The following is a 20,112-nucleotide window of genomic DNA, read 5'->3' as shown; positions in this document are numbered from 1 at the left end:
GTAGGATTTTCTTCTCAAGCAGGGAAATGCTCACACTGATTGATGCAGCCAGGTGTGGTCACCTCTTCCCCATCCAGAACAGGCAGCGGGCTGAAGACGGGGGCTCAAGCATATGAGCAGTCCAGCATACCAGACCAGGCTCAAAGCAACCTGATCTAGCTGTGGATGTCCCTGTTTAGTGCAGAGGAGTTTGGACTAGATGACTTTTAAAGGTACCTTTCAACTCGAAGGATTCTATGATTCTATGATACTGGTTAACTGTACTTCTAAGAAAATTCACTTCCATGTTTCTGTCAGGCCAACTATATGTCTTTTTCTCTCTTTGCCATCTCCTTTCTTCTACCTCTCACCAAGCACACATGACCTTGTGTTGAAGCTGTAAGACCTACAGACATCTGTTGAACCAGGAGATCAGCCCTGGGGAAGAGGAGCATTTCATGGAAAGCATATGTGCTCCATTTGTCCACACTCATTCCCAAGGGAGTTGCTGATACCAGAGCTGCTGACTTCCACTTTTAACACAGAAACAAATGTTAACAAAAGCCAAATATTTATGAGGAACATTGAAACCTAGATAATTTAAGGCCCCTGGAAATATCGCTCCAGGTGTGTCTCTCCTCTCAACAATTTATTGCTGCTACTCCAGCCATGACTGTTATTTCATTAATCTGTAGTTGTTATAAAGTCAGGCTTTCTTCACACCAGTCACTTGACACCATTAATTATTGTGAGACGGGAACACATTTAAAAAGAAAATGAACACTCTGGGCATAATTTACAGCCCCAGCACAAGAATGCCAACACTGAGGAAGATATCTCTTTTCAAGGCATTTGAATTTGTTCCAGCGTATGGAGTGTTCACTTGCCCAGCAGTAATATGCAAGCAATAACGTATGAAATGCAGTGCACTTCTGGAGTATGTAGCATGGCTTGAGGCCAGAGGCCGAGTCATATCAGCCACTCAAGAAGTGCAATAATCCTGACAGGAATTCACTGCTTGGTTGGGTCTTCTTGCTATTATGAAAAGGAAATTGTCTGGGAGAGAGTTCAGACCTTTGCATTTATTGGGATTTCTGACAAAGCTATGGCATCATTGATGGACAGTGAGGAAATGTGAGAGGTGCTCAGTCTTTAAGAGCTATTTTCTGATTTTAAAGGGACACATTATATTTGAAAATGTGTGTCTTAGTGTAAAGATGATACCTGCATTATCTTATGATTCTATATTTACTACTAAGACTTGTAAATGAAAAGAACTTCAGTGTGTGAGCTAAGATGGTGCATTGATTTATACAGCAGGAGATACCCACCAGCGCTCACGGATGCAGACAAGTCTGTATATATGAATTGCAGCACCATCTTTTGGTACAGGACACCACAACGGTGCAAGTACAGCAGCGGGGAGTGACAGGTACTAGGAGAGGGTCAGATTTACCTGGCATCGGATGAGAAAGGCTACAGAGGATCCTGAAGGTATGTGTACTACTATGAGTAGAACTGTAGGGGACGGAATCGTAGAATGGCCTGAGTTGAAAAGGACCACAATGATCATCTGTTTTCAACCCCCTTCTATGTGTAAGGTCCCAACCGCCAGACCAGGCTGCCCAGAGCCACATCCAGCCTGGCCTTGAATGCCTCCAGAGATGGGGCGTCCACAACCTCCTTGGGCAACCTGTTCCAGTGCATCACCACCCTTTGGGTGAAATACTTCCTCCTAATATCTAACCTAAACCTCCTCTGTCTCAGTTTAAGACCATTCCCCTTGTCCTATCACTACCCACCCTTGTAAACAGCCATTCTCCTTCCAGTTTATATGCTCCCTCCAAGTACTGGACGGCTGCGATGAGGTCTAATCAGTCAGCATTGCCCCAACAATGTAAGCAGCTTGGTTGGCCTTAAGCTGGTACAAGGCTCATGATTTTGAGTCAGGCTCCTGAGAGCACTGTCTTGTTGCCTGCCTTGCTTCTCTGGGCTGCTCTGCAGATTCCTTAGTGCAGGGGTGTAATTAATGCTTCGCTTTCATTATTGTTGATACAAAACTTTCATTTCTTTCAGCTTGGTCAAGGAAAGAATCAGGTGTTCTGGTTGGTTTCAATTGATTATTGAGTGGTTTCATTTGGAGCCTCCCAGCACTGCCACCAGGGCTGCTAGTGCTGTGGGGAGATGTTGCTGGCAGGTTTTCTCTCACAGCTTCCCTACTCCAGCTTGTCTTCTGCAGATAAAGCTGGCCTGTGAGTGCAGGAAGATATTGAAAGTGCAGTAGAAAGCAAGCGTGCCAGGGATGAAGGCATGTTGGCTAAGCAAGCAGACATTTCTAAACAAGGTTTTTAACTCAAGCTCAAAGTAGTTTGAGTTATCTTTATACAGACATCATGTTTTGGCCCCCAAGAATATCTGGGAAATTTTTCAGGTGGAATCAGCTTGCTAAGATAAAGATGCTAAAGTCAGAAAGAGGCTAAATTATCAGTAATGCTGGCAGGGTTGCTGCTTGCTTCCAGCAGGTCAGGTCAGAGGCTTTTCCAGCACTTTTGGAAAGCAATGGTGATTTGGTTTTGCCTGAAGGTTCAGAAATACATTTTGAGTTACTTTTGATTCGCCGCTTTCCCTTAAACTAGTCTAGGAGCAACAATGTCAGATCGCCCTTAAAGGAGCTGCACTACATTGTATTTTGCGTGTAGAAGAAAGGGTACCAACAGAACAGAAAAGACAGAGGAAATGTTACAGTTTTTCTGAGAATAATTGATAGCAGTGAAACAAAGACTTCTGTCAGAAATGAAATCAGTTCCCTAAACTGTGCTCTTCAAGCATGGTGCAATTCTTTGTATTTATATGCCCTTAAGGTGTGCTAGTGATGTTAGAAGTAAAAAAAAAAAAATAAATTCTGGGTCCTTAGTGAACAGAATTTGCAGTGCATTGCGGAGATGGTAGGAAGGAAAGAATCTAGTAAGAAACATGGAAAGGCACCATCAGCTTTTCTCATTGCAATTACAGTTTCTCCAAAACCAAGCTGCTGCACACAGGGAGCACTCCGTGAGCTGCCCTTGCCTAATTTGTGCCTCTGCCGCTTCAAGAGAGTGGTGCAAAAACATCCCAAATGCTTTTGGGCATTTCAGACCAAGCTCAAGTTAGAGAGCCTCTTTTCTCTTTCCCGTTGGCCTTTTCATTTCTTATTTTACAAGGTTAATCGTGCTGAAAATACGCTTGAGATGAATGCTTTGCAAAATGGTCCCTACAAGAACAACTGAGTGTATTTTTCTTGCCACAAGCATAATGAATACACGTTACCTGAAAATCTGCCATCCTCTATTTCCCAGTCCTGTCATTCAGCACAGTGATTTCTGTTTTTTCCAATAATAGTGATGTGTAAACCATACCTACATGACCCCCATTAGTGTTTCATGGGGTGAGTTCAACATTTTTATTTGCTCTGCACTTGTGATCAACATGGACAATCAATTCTAATTCCATCATTCTTTAGACTTTTGTAGGTTTTAATAAGGACCTTAGAGATTCCCTCCCCCTCCAAAAAGAATAACTTAGGCTCAGTAATTAGGCTTCATACAGTCACAGCTCACACAGAGGAACCTAACAAGTTCTTTATTGCTCCCAGGAGACTAATTAACCTTCTTTTAAATATATGTCTATATAGCTGCAGACACACACACACAGAGGAACACACATATACACAAGCTTTCCAGTAGTCTCAGATGCTGCAGCTCCTTGTTAACCAAATTCTGATGGGGCTTCCAACAAGAAGCCAAGGCTGAATCAACCTGCTGAAGTCCTTTAAACTCCATAGATGCCAACACCTAAAAAAAAAGCACAGTATCTCCTGCCTCTGGAGGAGGAGGAAGGGGATAACTATATGACTTCATTCCTTAAATTTCTCCTCCATCTCCTGAGCTTGGATAGGCAGCACACAGTAGTCTCCTTCGTTCACAGCTAAGGAGCCTGCTTCCCATCTGCGTTTCAGATGAGGGCTGATAAGGATTTAGAGAAGAGCTATGTTTTCTGCCTCTATCCCTTCAATTCAGTACCTCTGATTCCCTGTCCCCAGAGGCTGTGAATAGGAAGGTGGCAGTTTTACATAGCTCGTGGAGGAAAGCTTCTCTTTAAATCACAGGTGATTCCTCTTGACAATTCCACTTGACTTTCAGAGCAGAAGCCAGAAGGCCGTTATGGAGAAGGGTGTCTGATGAGAAAATTAGCAGATCTCTACTCTTCCCCTCCCCCGGGGTCTTTGCTCTGCTCTTTTCTGTGCTTGCCTGTTGACATTTAATGAAGCTGTTTCTAATGAAGCTGTTTCTAATGAAGCTATTAGAGCGCTGTCTTCCTGCTGTAGGAGGGGCTAAGTGTGGTGTTGAGATGATGGAATAGGCTGAGGTCTGGCCTGTTCCTGCTTGGTGTTGTCCCTTGCACTACGGCAAATTACCCCAGTGGTGTGTGCAAAGTACTTGCTGAGCAACAGAGCAGCCACGCTGAGGATGGATGGGGCTTCTGTGGTCATCAGATCACGTGAGGATGAACCAGCCTTTGTGATACTGAGAGGCAGCTGGCAGCCTGTGAGCTGAGTTCCTGGAGATATCGGGACTAAAGGTGAGTGACCATGGGCCATTGGAATTTGCCTTTGGTTTCTCTTTGGCAATCCAGTTTCTTTCACTTGGTTCCCTGCCTACTCTTTTTTTCAAAATCACTTCCAGCTCTGAAAAAAAACTCTTGTACCCTGCTTAAACCCTACATTGAACGGTAATCAAGGTGCCTGTTACTGTGGAGTGATGCTTCTTATCATGCTGACAGGAATGCTGACTGAAGGTGATTCCCTATTACAAACTAGGAATGTTAATTTAACATCTGCAGTGGAAGGCACCAGTAAATACTGATATTTTAAAAGGTCAATGTGATGTGGGTATGCAAATAATTATTTTCCCTTGCCAAGTGTTTTCAATGGAGACTGTGACATAACTTGTAAAAAACAAATCTGATTTTGTATTTTCTGCAAGTAGGTCTGTGCTTGATTGCTGGCCTTTCTGGTTTTTGTTTATTTGTTATGGCAACCCGTAGTGCAACAAGAAAATGTGTGAACTGGGAAAGGTACACTGATCTGTCAGTAGAAAGCCTCTGCAAATCAAAAAGACGAGAGGAATGCTGGTTCTAGAACTGGGACAAGGCTGCCTGCCAGCCACCAGACAAGGATACTGTCTTACTTTATGGCTGGCAGATGGAAGATGGGCCTGACCTTGAATGTTTCTAGGGATGGGGTATCAACCACTTCTCTGGGCAACCTGTTCCTGTGCCTCAGCACTTTTATTGTAAAAAAACTATCTTCCCTTATGTTCAACCTCAATCTCCCCTCCTTTATTTTGAAACCATTTTCCTTGTCTTGTCACAGCAGACTCTGCTAAAGAGTCTGTCCCCTTCCTTCTTGTAGCCCCCTTTAGGTATCGAAAGGCTGCTATCAGTTCTCCCTGGAGCCTTTTCTTCTCCAGCCCCAGCTTTCTCAGCCTGTCCTTGCAGAAGAAGTGCTCCTTTTCTTGGATTGCTTTTGTGGCCCTCCTCTGGATGCATCCCAGCAGGTCCACATCTCTCCTGTACTGAAGATGCCAGGTCTGGACACGTTACTCCAGGGGAGGTCTTATGAGTGCAGAGCAGAGGAGCAGGATCACCTCCCTCTATCAGCTGGCCATGCTTCTTTTGATGCAGCCTAGGATAATGTTGACTTTGTGTGCTGCAAGGGCACATTGCTGGCTCATGTCCAGCTTCCTATCCACCATTACACCCGAGTTCTCTTTGGCAGGGATGTGCTCCATCCTTACATCCCCCAGCTTGTTCTGATAGCAGGAGTTGCCATGACACAGGTGCAAGACCTTGCACTTACTTAGATTTGTTGAACCGCATGAGATTCACCTGTGACCACTGCTTAGCCTGCCTAGTCTCTCTGAGTGGCATCCTGTCCCTCAGATGTATCAACTGCACCACTCAACTTGGTGTCATCCTAAAACTTGAGGGTGCACTCGATCCCACTGTCCATGTCATTGGTGAAGATGTTAAAGAGCAACAGTTCCAGTACTGATCCCTGAGGGATGCTGCTTGTTACCCTTCTTCATCTGGACGTGGAGTGATTGATCTCCATTCTCTGGGTATGATCTCATCCGTCAAACGGTCCACACATCAAATCCATACCTTTCCAATTTGGAGAGAAGGATGTATGAGGTCTGTGTCAGAGTCCTTACTGAAGTCCAAATAGATGACATTAGTGTCTCTTCCCTTGTCCACCGACTCAGTTACACCATTGAACTTGTCCTGCATGTCAGAAAAAGGCTGTTTGCCAACAAGCTCCTGGCTAATGTTTGCAGAGCTGCAGAAACAGTGTAGGCGTAGGCCTCTGGTGATGTACAGACTTAGCTGAGCCTGGCCCACAGCTCAGACAAACCTTCATCTGAGCAGTTACTTCCCTTCAGACCAGTCAGATGAGAAGCCAAAGGGGCAAAGGAGGGGATATTGTTACTCCTGCTTGATGTGGTGCCTTTTGCTAACATGTTTCCTTACTTTTGGTAATGCAGTAACATACCAAAGACAACTTCAGAACATACTGTGTTTCTCATAGTCCAGAGGAAAGGTGCCCCAAGCCTTTCATAGATGCTGTACCCAGTGTTTTGAGAGCCTCCTGAAACTTCCCACCTCTGCTTCTGCAAGAAACTGGTGCCTTGCTGACTGCGTGTTGGCTGACATACAAACACTGACTGGGGCCATCACACCAGTAACCATTTTTTAGGTGACACAGAAATGTTTTGCTTGCTGATCTGCACTTGGCAAGTGTAGGAGAAAAAGGCAGAAGGCCACAGCAACTGTACCGGCTTTGCACTACAGCCATTTCTCTGCACCCATGGCTCTGCAGTGCCATCTGCCATTAGGTTTAAATTCCACATGCCATCTGCACCTCCTTTGAAAAACCTCAATCACCCTGCCAAACTGAAATGGTGGAAACCCCAGATTGCTTTGGGCCTGCAGATGATCCCAGGCACAGATTTGTTGGCAGGGGAAGGAGATGGCAAGTGATGCTTATTCTTCCTCAGAAATCAGTCTCCATGTCCTGCTAGGCACCATAAACACACTCATCTCAAAGCAGCCATTGTGAGTGCCCCCGCCAGAGCAGCAGCTTGGGACAAGAAGAGATCCACAATCTCACCCTTGCCCTGGAAGAGATTCCTCCATCAGCTGGCAGAACATAGCACCAGCTGAGCTATGCCCGTGCCCACTCCTCACCCAACACCAGAGCCATCTGAATTTTCTTGTAGCAGAAGCTTGTGCAGGAGGTAACCCTCTGCATCTGGACCAGCTCCTCAGCAACCTATTTGGCCTCACATCTGAGTAAAATCAGGATGTGCATGTTCGTGTTTCTTAGAAAAATCGATTTGTGGCTTGCCCATCTGAAACACTTTGGTTATTTTGGGTTAAGTTACATCGGTGTGCTCAAAAAAAAACAAAAACAAAAAACAACAAAAAAACAACCCCCAAGGCATCCTCTGCCTTGCCCAGGGAAGAATTTCTGGGGTCATGGAGGCAATTTGAAGCTCAAAGGTTTACAAGCCCAGCGAGATAAGGCAGTGTGATGGCCTCCACGATTTATGGTGGGAGCTTATGGAGAGATCAACATGGCTTAGTGCATGGGTCAATCTTACACAAAGATCCTGTTTGAGCAGGGAAAAAGATAAATCAGTGAATCTTTGTAGCTAGTTTTGACATTGCTTTTGGATGATAGAGGGTTGGTTTGTTTGTTTCTCCCCTGCTCTTAGTCCCAGTGAATTTTCTGCTCTCAGTGTGATGAGATGAATTCCAAAATGAGATGATGTCCCCACTGCAGGCCCTTGGCAGTTCAGTGCCATGGGGTATCTGAGGCTTTTGCAAAGCCCAGCCTTCAGGAGGAGGCTGCCCAGAGAGGTGGTGGCTGTCCTGTCCCTGGAGACATTCAAGGTCAGGTTGGACCAGGGTCTGAGCAATCTGATCTAGCTGTAGGTATCCCTGTTTATTACAGAGGAGTTGGACTAGATGGCCTTTTAAGTTCCCTTCCAACTCAGATGATTTTTTGGCTAATGTCACGTGGGAAGCCTGCCTTTTGGACCAGTCTGTGCAAAAATGTGGGTAAAAGTTGGATAGGAAGCTAGTAACAAGATGTACAAGCAAGGTAGGAACTGTTCATAATGGCAATAAATAAATATTTCACAGAATGAGTCAGTCCTAGAACAGTTGTTGTGCTGAACTATTTTAGTACACTATATTACTCTAGCATTAACTGCAGTCCTAAGAGAGAGTAGAGGCGAGAAGCCCTCTTGCTAAGCTGGGTTTTTATTTATTATGCATATTTGTTCCTGCTCTGCAGATCACTTTATGGCACTGCAATGCTAATTGTCACATAAAAACACTAGATAGAACTGGTGCTTCCATTGTTTCATCCTGATCAGCAGAAAGAGTCCGATGACTGTGAAGTGCAAGCTTAGATGCTTTCCAGAAGCTTTTCTATGGATTTCACAGCATCTTAGTGGCTTTATATATAACCTTCAGAAATGTTCTCCAAGCCTTTGGAAACTCATGGCAGGCAGGAGTCCAAACTATTGCCCCCTGGGGCAGCACGAGTCACTAACTGCAGGGTGAGAAGATGAACTGTTATTTTTCAATTATTTGCCTAATTGCATTGCCTTCCATTGTCCTTGGAAATTAGGAGAGAATTATGTTTACAGTGTTTTGCTTGGCTCCTGAGGTGAAACTTGCTGGGCATTGTGGGGTTGCCATAACATCCAGTCTAGGAGGAGGCAGCTTGCTCTTTAATAAAAACAGGGTTGTGAATCTTCTGCAGCTGCCCCCACTCTCCATTGTATCCCTGGGCACGCAGCTAAGAGACAGAAGTGAGTGACTTAGTGCTCTTGTTTCAAGCAAGCACCAGGGAAGCTAGCAAAACAGCGTGCTGGGTGGATGGCACAGAGCTGCTGAAGGCACTGCTGTGAAGAAGCATGGCCACGAGCAGCCTGGCTTCCGCACTTATGCTTTCATTCTCTGCATTATTGTAACTGCGATGAGGAATTTATCTTTTGAAAAACTAAATATAGAGAAATGTTGCTTTTCTCCCCGTTACCTTGGTTTGCAGTCATTCAGAGAATGAAGTGGGGCAGGGATGAGACGAGGACATTTCCTGGTCCCTTTCAAACACATGACAAAGGACCCCATATTTGGAGGTGTGAGACCTTCTCTCCAAAGCAACTCGGGAGTCCCGCACTCCACACTCACACATCCGGCTGTACTTGGGCTGCTAGGAGCTAGAAATGGGAATATGGATGTGTGCCAAATGCACACAGCTGTATACTTTTGGTTGCCAGTTGGCTGGCGTGGAATCTGCAATCTAATGCAAAGTATGGATGCCAAACCCATGCAATAAGGTTCCATGAAAGAGGCACACATAAACCTGCATGAAGGTGAATGCAAATCTTTTCCCTTGACAAGCGTTCCATTGGGGACCAACTATTTTTGGCCATTTAGGACTGCAACAAGGTTGCCATTTGCCAGAGTTGCTCCTGAAGGGAAAGCAGACGGGACCCCCAAGCTACCTACACGTTTTTTTTCTGTCTTTGGGCTCTGTAGAGCATTTGCCTGGTCATGCCCAGCATAGCGTTGCTCAGTTAAATAGCAGATGTCAGCCTCCAAAACTGCCAAATTGGCAGCTGTCATGAATGCTAACAGATATCATAAAACATGAAATCCACTCACAGATGGTCTTGTTCTAGAGGAGATAAACACTAATTTCGTGTTCATATGAGAATCAGTGAGATTAATTTTTTCCTTCCAATTTCAGTGGCTTAAAGACAGTTAGTGCTACCAACGAAAATGAGGTGAGATTCCATGGCCCTGGTGCTTTACAGGCCAGTGTGAGAGAGGAACCAGCTTTAGCTTCTGGTTCTCACCCTGGTTTTCCAGGAGTGAGGAAGTTTGCTCACGACCACAATCAGGAGACAGAGTCCTGTCAGGTTTCCTTGCTAAACCTTCTTCTGCTTTTATCTTCAGATTGGAAAGTTGTTGGCTTCAAAGACTTGGTTGTGGCTGAGATGTTACTTTACAAGAGGTACCAACCATTTCAACCATGCCTCATTAGGGCACCATGTTTTGTCAGGCATATGCCTCTGCTCTTGTTCCATGTCCCAAACCTTTCCTGACAGTCTTGCTTCAGACCAGAGCTGTGTAGCAACAAGCTCTCCAATGCTTCAGAATTGGCTAGCAGTGAATTGATTTTCTTTTCAGCTTGTATAGAGATCACCATCAGTTCTCTTAGACAAAGTCTAGGACTTGTGCTAACCCATTTTTCTCTGGTTTTGTCACTGTAAGGCACGTTGGGCTCTTTAATACTGATATGGCTGCATGATAGCAGCAATGAAGATAAATTACCTCAAAAATAGGCAATAAGCCTTTTAGCTCTTTAGAGCAAATCAAAGCTACTCTGAACAGCCCACAGATGAAAGAATGGCTGTTTATCTTCATTTACAGCTACCATGGAGAGGCACCAGCATGTAAATTCATTGGCCGAGGGGCAACAGCTGAAGTTGTGCTAGAGTCATAGGATTTGCCACTAGGATAGGAGAAACCCCCTCCTCCCCTCTGCCAACCCATGTTATGTGCCAGGCAATGCGTCTGTGGCCACCTTGAGATTTTTAGTTAAGAAGTGGCAGTCACCCTAGGTGATGACATCCCCTGCCACTGAGGCTGTAATCTCTGTCACTGAGCTGATATAGTGCTAACTTGTCCCTCCTAGCACAGGGCATATGAGGGAATCATCTGTCAGCATTTGACAGGTCTTAAAGGAGATGTTTAGTTGCTTCCTTTTTTCTCCTCCCCACAAGAAGTATGACTTGTTTTCTTATAAGGAGAATTTTCTTATTGGAACTTACCCAGTGGTTAACAGGCATTTTAGGTTTGCCCAAAGAGCTTATTCACATCTTGTCTCGCAAGTGAGGCGCTCTTGATTATCCGTAGGGAGTACTGTATACAAGGCAAGCAGAAATTGCAGACACCTTACTGGAAGCTCAGGGAAGGGCTGAACCTGAATATACTATTGCCCCTCTGAGGGACTAACACGTCTGAAGTAACAGACACAAACTCCTTATTACATTCACCTTGTATAATATGCCTGCATAGTGGCCAAGGGAAGTCTGACATAGATGTGAAAGTGGATAAATAATTATAAACACATTTTTACAATTTTTTGTCACAATTATGTTTCCTTGCTCATAGATAATGGTTGAGCAATGCCTGCTAATATGAGGAAGCACATATCCACAACCACCTTATATACAAAGATAACCGGTTCAGGCCTGCTGACTGTGTTTTCTTTTTATTTCCAGACAGCAGCAGGGGAGAAGTTAATGGTGCTATGCTTGGTTGCAGTGTTTCTGTCATTGCTATCATACTCTGCAATTCCTTATTGTTATTTTCTGGCAAATCTGCTTCTCAGCAATACCTGTTTGGTAGAACCCTTTTGGGTATTTCAGTTTCAAGATTGATCTAATTCACTCTTACTAACAAGACATCACCTTGTGTTAGGTCAAAAGCACCTTCTCTGCCATTTCGTAAATGTTCTTATCCAAAGCGAAATAGGAGGGGGAGGCAGATATATCGGTAAGATAAAAGTAAACATTTAATGCCACTATAGTTTGATTTTTTTTTTTTTTTTTTCCAGACATCATATTTTTGACAATGTTTCACACCTCAGATACCACAAAAGGGATATTTTTTTTTAGCCAGCAAACAATAAACTTTACAATTTTAATGGCAAAAGGCTCAATGCATTTGTTGACCAACTTGGAAATGGCTGTGACGTTCAACATTTTAAACCTGTCCTCATGCTGTTCTTTCTTTTTCTTTTTTTCCCATAAAATTTAGTTGATAAAATATATATAAATATATCTACTACTGATACATCCTCTTCTGGAATCACCCATTGGTGGGGCCAGCATATGTTCTGTATCCATCATTTTGTCTCTTCCTTAGCTCCATTTTATACCATTGTTATAATGAGAAAGAACATAGCCACAGACAGAGTGAAATGAATTCAGCAAACATACACTTCAATGCATAGCACTTAGATCAGCATTTCCAACCATGATGTGTAAATAAATTATAAAATACAAGCAACTCTATAAAACAAGAACATCCTGAGTTTACAAATAAATTATATCCTTCATACATAGAATATGATGTGGATGTTAGTAACCAGCAGTTTCAGCTATGGGAAGGGAAAAAAGTAAAACTTTAAAAGGTTAGCATCTATGCATACATAAAATATATATATGTATGTGTGCTATATGTAAATTTTCACACATACATATACAATAGAGGGTGAATACATCCATATCGATAGTATATAGAGATATGTAATATAGCTGAAACTGCCTCAAGCACCATTTTATTACCATTATTATAAAGTTTGCTCAATACTTAAGTAGGACCACTCAAAGTAAGATGGATTGGGTTGGGGATTTTTTTTTCCTGTCTGAGAGAGTTTTGAAGATGGTTTGAAATATCATGGATGTTACTATTTCACTTTCAGCACCTCCGTTCTTTGTAGAATAATCACTCCTTTTATGAGCTTCAAAATGTTGCATAAGTGAGATTGAGTCTGCTGTTAGTGAGGCTGTTGGTAAAATCCATATTGACTTCAGTAGGGTCAAGATAAGAGTGCTACATTTTCAAGGGAAAATGATTATTTTTCTTTTTTTTTTTTTTTTTTTTTTTAAGTTGCTTGAAAAGGAGAAAAGATAAAGCCAATAATAAAATGGTTTATAACTTCCAAGAGCAGGTATGGAGGTTTAGATAACCCTGTGATGAGCACATAATAAATGCAAGAGCTAGAGATTATTACCTCTGCATTGACAAATCATTCACAGTTTTGTTTGCCATAGTTATTTGAAAACCTATTTCAAATCTTGTAATAGCTAGCAACATCCAGCCTTGTGTCTCCAAAAAGTGCTGGGTGTTGCCAACACAAAAGGCTATGGAGTAACAAAATAAGGGCTAGAAGGACATCAGGATTAGGCAAAGTATGTCATCTATCCATGGTTTTGAGAAATCTCTTACTCCTATCGTTATGCAGTGGTATAAATTCTTTGATCTCTGATGTGAGTTGATGCATCCCTGATACTGTGTGACCATTCTCCCATAGGACTGGGCAGCAGGGGGTTGCTCCACCTCTGGTTTATGAGAGTATTTGCTATGGGCAGTCATCTGCAACACAGAAACTTACACGTTACAATTTTTAGAACAATGAGGACTTGACAGCAGCTTTATCTCATATGGGGCTAAGAGGCCTGGCTTTCAGTTGACGTGACCAGGGTATATGCACCATGGTAAAGCACAAATTGTTGTATTTAGCAGCGGTGATTGTGAGATATCTTGCCTTCAACTTGTGACGCTCTGAAATACAGAGTGATTCTTTTGGATTACTTTGACAGACCTTAACATGTCAATGACAGCCTCTGTGTGGGAACTGCAGTAACCTAGCTTTATAGGCTGAAGAACAGCAAGAATAAAGGCCCTTTGAAGGAAGCCTTTAAAAGTGTTTCAAGCATAAGTTTTCCCTGTAGTGTGGAATAAGTCAACTTCATCTTGGTGAGTGATAGGAGAAAGGTTTTAAAGGTAAACCTTGGAGGAGCGGAGGAGCAGTGTTGTTACCATTTGTGAACAGTTAAGCAATCTCCTGGCAGTAATGTGTGTAGGGTTTCTCCCTCAGGCTATGCTCATATGCATTTCTTTGTATGTATATACTGCCCTGCCCTTTGGTTTTATCATTAGTTTTAGATCACGAAAAAAAAAAAGCCACAAATGTTTGTAAAAGGCAGTATTTGTCAGAAAGTCTAATTCCTTCAGCTGTCATAAAATCTGAATCTTGTGCTATGGATAATAATACTATGTTAAGATAAACCACATTATTGAGATAAATGAAAAAGAATTATTTTTTTTTAAAAAGGACTAAGTCTATCCTGTGAGCATTCAGCTCTAATAAAGAGCAAAGAAAGGACAGCTTGGGTATCAGTTTGGTGCCTGTCTTTCTGTGAAATAATACTTCTAATTGCTGAGGTCTGAATGAATTGACAATAAGGCATTCTGTAGCAAATACAAGGCATGGATGGTGGGAGAAAAGTCACAGATAACTATGACAGTAGGAATTAGGGTTCTTCTACACCCTGAAGGGAAGCAGAGCTGGTGAATGACCCAGGCTTTCTGCCTACTCCCAGCACTGCAGGCTGAATTCACCAATGGGTGAATTCAGATTGCAGCCAAACTCCCAAATCTAGGGTCTCAACTGAATCTGTTGTCTCAGAACAAGTTCTGCCCCTTGTAGAAATAACATTCAAGCACATTAAGATGAAAAGCTTTCACAGTCAGGCCCAGACTACTCAAGCAGTAGGTCTGAACATAGCTATGGTAATGCAGACTAATGGCTGCTGCTCTACAGCCGTTACAGAACATGATAATAAGGATACGTGGTCCTCTGTTACACGAGGGAACAAAGATTTAACCTTCACTTCTAATTGCATTAACATTGCTGTTTCCCACTAAAGCTGTTCCAGGGAAATAAGATTGATTTCTAAATATGCAAACAATTAAGGACTCTGTTCACATTGCTCTTGTATATTTTGGGTAAATTGAGACTTTTAAAGAAATCAGGAAAAAAGCAGCGTTATACTGGCAATTGCTAAAAGAATGGGACTTCCCGGGTGACTTGTAGGAGCGTATGGGTCTTCTGTAAAATGCTGGCTACTATAAAATAACAGCAATTTTAGTAAGGTCATGATGTTTTCAATTATCTGTTTTGCAGGTATTTTAAGTACAATAAAAGAAATTCTAAAGCCACCACAATTCTCAAAAATATAGTCATAAATTTTGAAATGCAGTGACAGAAAGTCAAAAAAGAAGAGATGACTATTGATTTTAGGATACAAATGTGACAGAAGTGTTAATGGCCATTATAATTAAGTCCTCAGAAATGAAATATTTGTGAGGAGTGTGATTCTGCTCAGTCACTACATAATTTTCAGTATGCCAAATTCATCCTTGGTGTAATCCATTTGGTTTCAGGGAGAAATTTTGATCCATCCTGACAATAAGGGCAAACGTGTACTATTAATATTTAAAATAATGGCTAGGTAGACACCATTTCTATTATGCTTCTTTGTCAAGTATCTGTTCACTTTACCTGCACCACTTGCCATTTATCATCTCACAGGAGCACCCCAGTGCACGCAACACCCACGTAATTTCCTTCTGCATGACTGAGGTAGGGAATCTAATGTGGAGGAGTGACTAGGGAGGGAAATTGAAGTAAAACAAACACAAGTGACAACCTGGGAAGCCTACAGGGCTACTTGTGGACACAGGTGAGTGAGAGATGGGAGCAGCTGGGAAAGCCTATTTCCTGTGTATGTAGCCTGACAGCATAATTCTGGGACTCTGCAAGACTGAATCCACAAAAGAAGACATACTCCATATCCCAAAGGTAGTAGATCTTCACCCAGCACAGAACTGCAGAGGCAATTGCCATTGCTTGGTAGAACTGTACTGAAATCATGGAGATCTATGCAGTAGAGATGCCCCAACAAAACCCCCCATAACAAGCACCACTAAAATCATTACAAAGAGAAACAAACCAGAGAAAATTGCACTTTTTTTTTTTTTTTTTCTTTTTGTTTGGAGAAAAGGAGAGAGATCAGACCAAATAAAAAAACGCTGTGGAATAGAACAGGAAAGAACTTTCATGTATGACCTTTTTTCACTCCCAAATAAGCCTATGAAATGTAGGAAGGATTTTCTACAAAACACAGTGATAAAGCTCATAGAATGAATAAGATTTGTTAATATACGTTATAGAGAATTTGAAGAAAATATATAAATTTTTTTTGTTTGTTTGTTTGTTTGTTTTTAAGGTAACCAGTAGTAAAAGCTATCAGTATTTTTGTGGATTTTTTTTGTCCACCAGGAAATGGTGCTTGGCATATTGTAAAATGGCATTAGTATGATGAAGCAGGTAAAGAAAGAGCTACATGTAGGAACAGTAAACTGATGAAGTGATGCATACTGAGTATATGCCAAATGCTGATCTTACTTTCTGATAACCAACAGGAAGGTCAGACAAGGGTATGTGAGAGGATTGTTTTGTGAAAGGAATTATTTCAATATAAAAGAAGAAGAAACCTATACAAGAAAAAATTCTTTATGCTCATACATAATTAACATGCAAATTTCACACACTTTTTTAAGTAACACAAAGGATGTTCTTCCCCACATACTGTTTTATAGATAAAGATGCAAACAAGTAGAATATCCGGTTATGCAGTGAGGCCCAGACCCTCATTCTTTTAATCACAGAATCACAGAATGGTTTGGGTTGGAAAGGACCTTAAAGATCATGCAGTTACAACCCCCTGCCATGAGCAGGATTGCCACCCACTAGATGATGTCATCCATTGATGTCTATGTGACTTTAGTCATAGTTGAAATAAGGGAGTGCTGATTAGGAAAACATCATAATCAGTATGCCTGAATTACTTACTAGATCTGCTTACTCATGACTCCTGCTTATTTGTGGACTAGCTGAGCTGAACAGAGACTGCACATTGCAGCACTTTTCAGGTATGTCTGGACCAGGGACATGAAGAAGGCAAAGTTAAATTTTTATCAGTCATGGAATCAAGAAAGGACAAAAGAAATCATTCATTTTTGGACTTATAAGTATGAGAGCCCTCCCCTGAAAAGTAGTTGTCCATTGAGTTATTAGTCCCAGGAAAAGGGATTGGGATAAAAATACCTCCTCATCCATAGCTCTAGCCAGTAAAAAGCTAAAAGGACATGAAAAATAAAGGGGGAGGTTAATTCAAATGGAAAAGATACTTCACCGTAATGTCACCTCTCCTCCCTCACATACTGCAGAACCTGTAAGTTGGGAAAATTACTGTGCCCTCTAACGCTTAAGATTGTACAGAAGAACATATAAGCAAACCTTGCTCATTGTTAGAAATATTCATGTGTCATCTGGGAAGCTAAATTTCTCTTTGAGTGGCCTTACTCTGTTAACAATAAAAGACAGTTAACATTTATTCATATGTTGTACTGATTAGGAAATATCTCTACAAACACAAGTTACTTAGAAACAGCAAGTCTGAAACAGGAGAAAACACCAAGAGAAAAACAAGCTGTAAGTACATTTCAAAAGTGTTTTGTTTTTTTCCTTTTTCATCTTTTGACTAGCACCATCTGTACACAAGAAAGTATGAACATAAATGTTTGGATAATAAAGATTTGCAAGGCACTTGAACAGTCTTTCTAGATAGGATTTCTTCTAATGAACCTCTCAAGTGGAAGTCCTACAACCACCTTTCCTCCTCCCTCAGCTAATGCAGGGAAAGAAGTCTCTTCTGCCAGCAGTTCTTATTTACAGACATGTCCTTAAGGGTTCCTCAAAGTGCTCTTTTAGGCTAAGAGAATCAACATCCTTCTATCTCCATTTTTTCATGCGTGTCCTGTTATTTTTTAATATTACTCTTCTATAGTAAAGCAAATCTCTCATACACACAGTTGAGACTTGACTCCAACCTTCATCCTCATTCTGCTGTCTTTGGGATGCTATTCAGAAGGGAAAAGGAGGATGGCAGAGATGTGCATTGAAATTCTCTTGAGATTCGCTGTTTATCTGCGTCTGGAGGTGATGTCAAAACAGGTGATCATCATGAGATGAGCCTTGCAGAAGTTGACACGGTTTTCCAAACGTTCAGTCACACACTCCAGGGCTTCCAGGTACTCCAGAGAATCCAGCTCAAATACCTGCTCCAGATCAACTGTAGAGAAGAAAATACACAGATAGAAAAAGCATACAAAACCCAGCACTAGTTGCTGAGGGATATGGAACCAATTCAAGCCTTCAAAAACATCTGTGCTGTATACAATGTTATCTTTAGCTTCCCACTGTCACTGAAAGTTGTGTCTATTATTTAATGGCTATTAAAATGGCTTGTCGGTGAAAATACTGTTAAGATTGCATGGAATACTTTCTTGAGTGATATGCTCTGCCATCCTCTCTAGAGCAGCAGATAAGTTTTGCCACACTCCATCTTTCCCTAAGAAAAGCCAACAGAACTGCTCCTCCAGCAACCACACAGCTCACTGTAAGGAAACCAGGTGGGCACAAAACACCTGTGGGTTTAAGGTTAACAGGGAACCCACAAGTTGAACGTGATGGTGAAATTCATCAGTGAAGTGTAAAACTGGCCGAGTTGATTTTAATTATTTCCACTGGTTTTGTTTCAAGATCATGCATTTATATGATATATATTGACTCTCTCATGCATTCTTCTGACCAAAAAAGAGATTGATGTAAGTTCTCTTCTGAATTCATAACTCAGAGTCAGAAACCATCCTCCAACTTCCTTGTTTGTCACACATCTCCCTGTTCTGGGCAATTCTCACTAGCTTGTTCAGGAGTGCTAACGGAAGGTGTGTACATCACACTACCATAGGTTCCCTTTTGCTGCCAGAGACAGCTGGCAGCTGCTTCCATGGAAGTTGTGTGGGAACTATGTGATCTTAGCCAACACTTCACATCTCATCTAAGCCCTGTGGTCTGTGCTATCCTTGAGGCTTCCTGCATGTATCACACTGGAATCAGAAGCAAAGGCATCACACATCAGTATGCAGATGGCATACTGGTCTTTAAATCTGTCTCTTTTGCCTTATATTATGGTTGTTTTGTAGGCTGTACAAATCTAGTATTAACTTATGACAGTTGTTGAGGGAAGAGTTAGGACACAGCACCCAACCTCCTTATACCCCATGCAATTATCATGAGAAAAAACCACAAATATATTTTTTGGAGAACTCTTTAACATGAGTTCATCTGTTCACTAACACTAAAAAATGCTGTACAGTTACTGCAGTATGCTTTTAATCTTTTTCCTTTGAGGTGTTGAGGTTCTTCTGCATCTCAATGTGAATGTCCTTTAAGGTCTGAACTTTACACATCGACAGTTATGAAAAATGGGCCAAATTCATTCTTCATGTAAGCCTGCTGGTGCCAAGGGACAAGTTTGATCTGCAGTGTTATTTTGTGGTATAAGAGTAGATTTATAATGTTGCTCATATGTCTTAGTGATCTGGGGACAAAATATAAATATCTCATTTTTATAATCTGTGGACTGAAATGTGTGAATGATAATCTACCAATGGCAATATTCACTATTACAATGCTGTACCATTTTAACATTCAGCTCTCAGGCAAAAAGGATTGTTCAGTTCTATCATCAAGATTTAGTAAGAATTATTGGGACTAGTTCTAGAAATACAGTCAACCTAAATTTTGTCCTTAGGTCATATGTCAGCTCATTTCAGTTTACAGACACAGTAGCACACATCTCACTCTTAGCAAACCTTTCTTCCTCACAGTGAAATAAAGCAAAGGAAACCTATAAGTTCAAGCAATAAACGTTCTTACATTCGCTGAGCCATTTGTTAGGATCCAGCATCAGGTACTGTTTGGTCACCTCCAGTTCTCTCATTAACCACTCGTACTTGGCCTTGACCTCAGCAATTCTCTGCTGGCGATGCTCCAGGATTTTCAGCTTGGCATTAAAACATATCACTTCCTGTCAACCAGGAAAAATGAGCAGGGAAGGAACAAGTGAAGAGGAGAAGAAATACCCAGATCCATTCAGTGAAATGATCTTCCAATCAATATTACTAACTTACTCTGGAAGCATATGAATTACTGCACAAAATAATCTATCATCTGTGTTATTTTTATTGTATTTTTTTTCTTTAATTATTTTGATGCTTTTGATCATTGAGCTTTGGAGTCTTTGTAATGATATTTAATAATAAACAGTAATAGTTAGCACCACACAGCATTTTGAAATGAGATTAACTGTGGCAAAACATTTCTGTTTTTTGTCAACAAAAGTTTGGCTAAGAAAAAATTAAACTCTTGGAAAAAGAAAATCCAGTGCTTGGTGCACCAACCGTGAACAACCTGAGTGACAGGAGCCTAGAAAGGAAAAATGTCTTAAAATAATAATAAAGCTTATATACACA

General features: G+C 41.6%; 2 protein-coding genes across 5 annotated transcripts in view; one reads left to right on the top strand and one right to left on the bottom strand.

Moving 5' to 3' along the window:
- Positions 1 to 13,869, top strand: part of SMYD3 (SET and MYND domain containing 3) — a 373,538-nt gene extending 359,669 nt beyond the window's left edge. Inside the window, exons 13-14 of one of the 3 annotated variants that reach the window (XR_007374836.1) lie at positions 20 to 212; positions 1,297 to 13,869. The gene's annotated coding sequence lies outside the window, so the exon portion shown is untranslated. Of the gene's footprint in view, positions 1 to 19 lie in introns of all 3 variants that reach the window. The other 2 variants (XR_007374835.1, XR_007374834.1) reach the window with 2 other exon arrangements.
- KIF26B (kinesin family member 26B) overlaps positions 12,723 to 20,112 on the bottom strand; it is a 286,786-nt gene continuing 279,396 nt past the window's right edge. For both annotated transcript variants that reach the window (XM_048934933.1, XM_048934935.1), the window contains 2 exons: positions 19,517 to 19,667; positions 12,723 to 17,867 (listed from right to left, as the gene is read on the bottom strand). In XM_048934933.1, the coding sequence (XP_048790890.1) occupies positions 17,719 to 17,867; positions 19,517 to 19,667 (300 nt within the window). In that variant the 3' untranslated portion in view covers positions 12,723 to 17,718. The remainder of the gene's footprint in view (positions 17,868 to 19,516; positions 19,668 to 20,112) is intronic.

This window comes from Lagopus muta, chromosome 2, assembly GCF_023343835.1.
Source record: "Lagopus muta isolate bLagMut1 chromosome 2, bLagMut1 primary, whole genome shotgun sequence".
Lineage (NCBI taxonomy): Eukaryota > Metazoa > Chordata > Aves > Galliformes > Phasianidae > Lagopus > Lagopus muta.
This window is presented reverse-complemented; position numbering and strand designations above follow the sequence as displayed.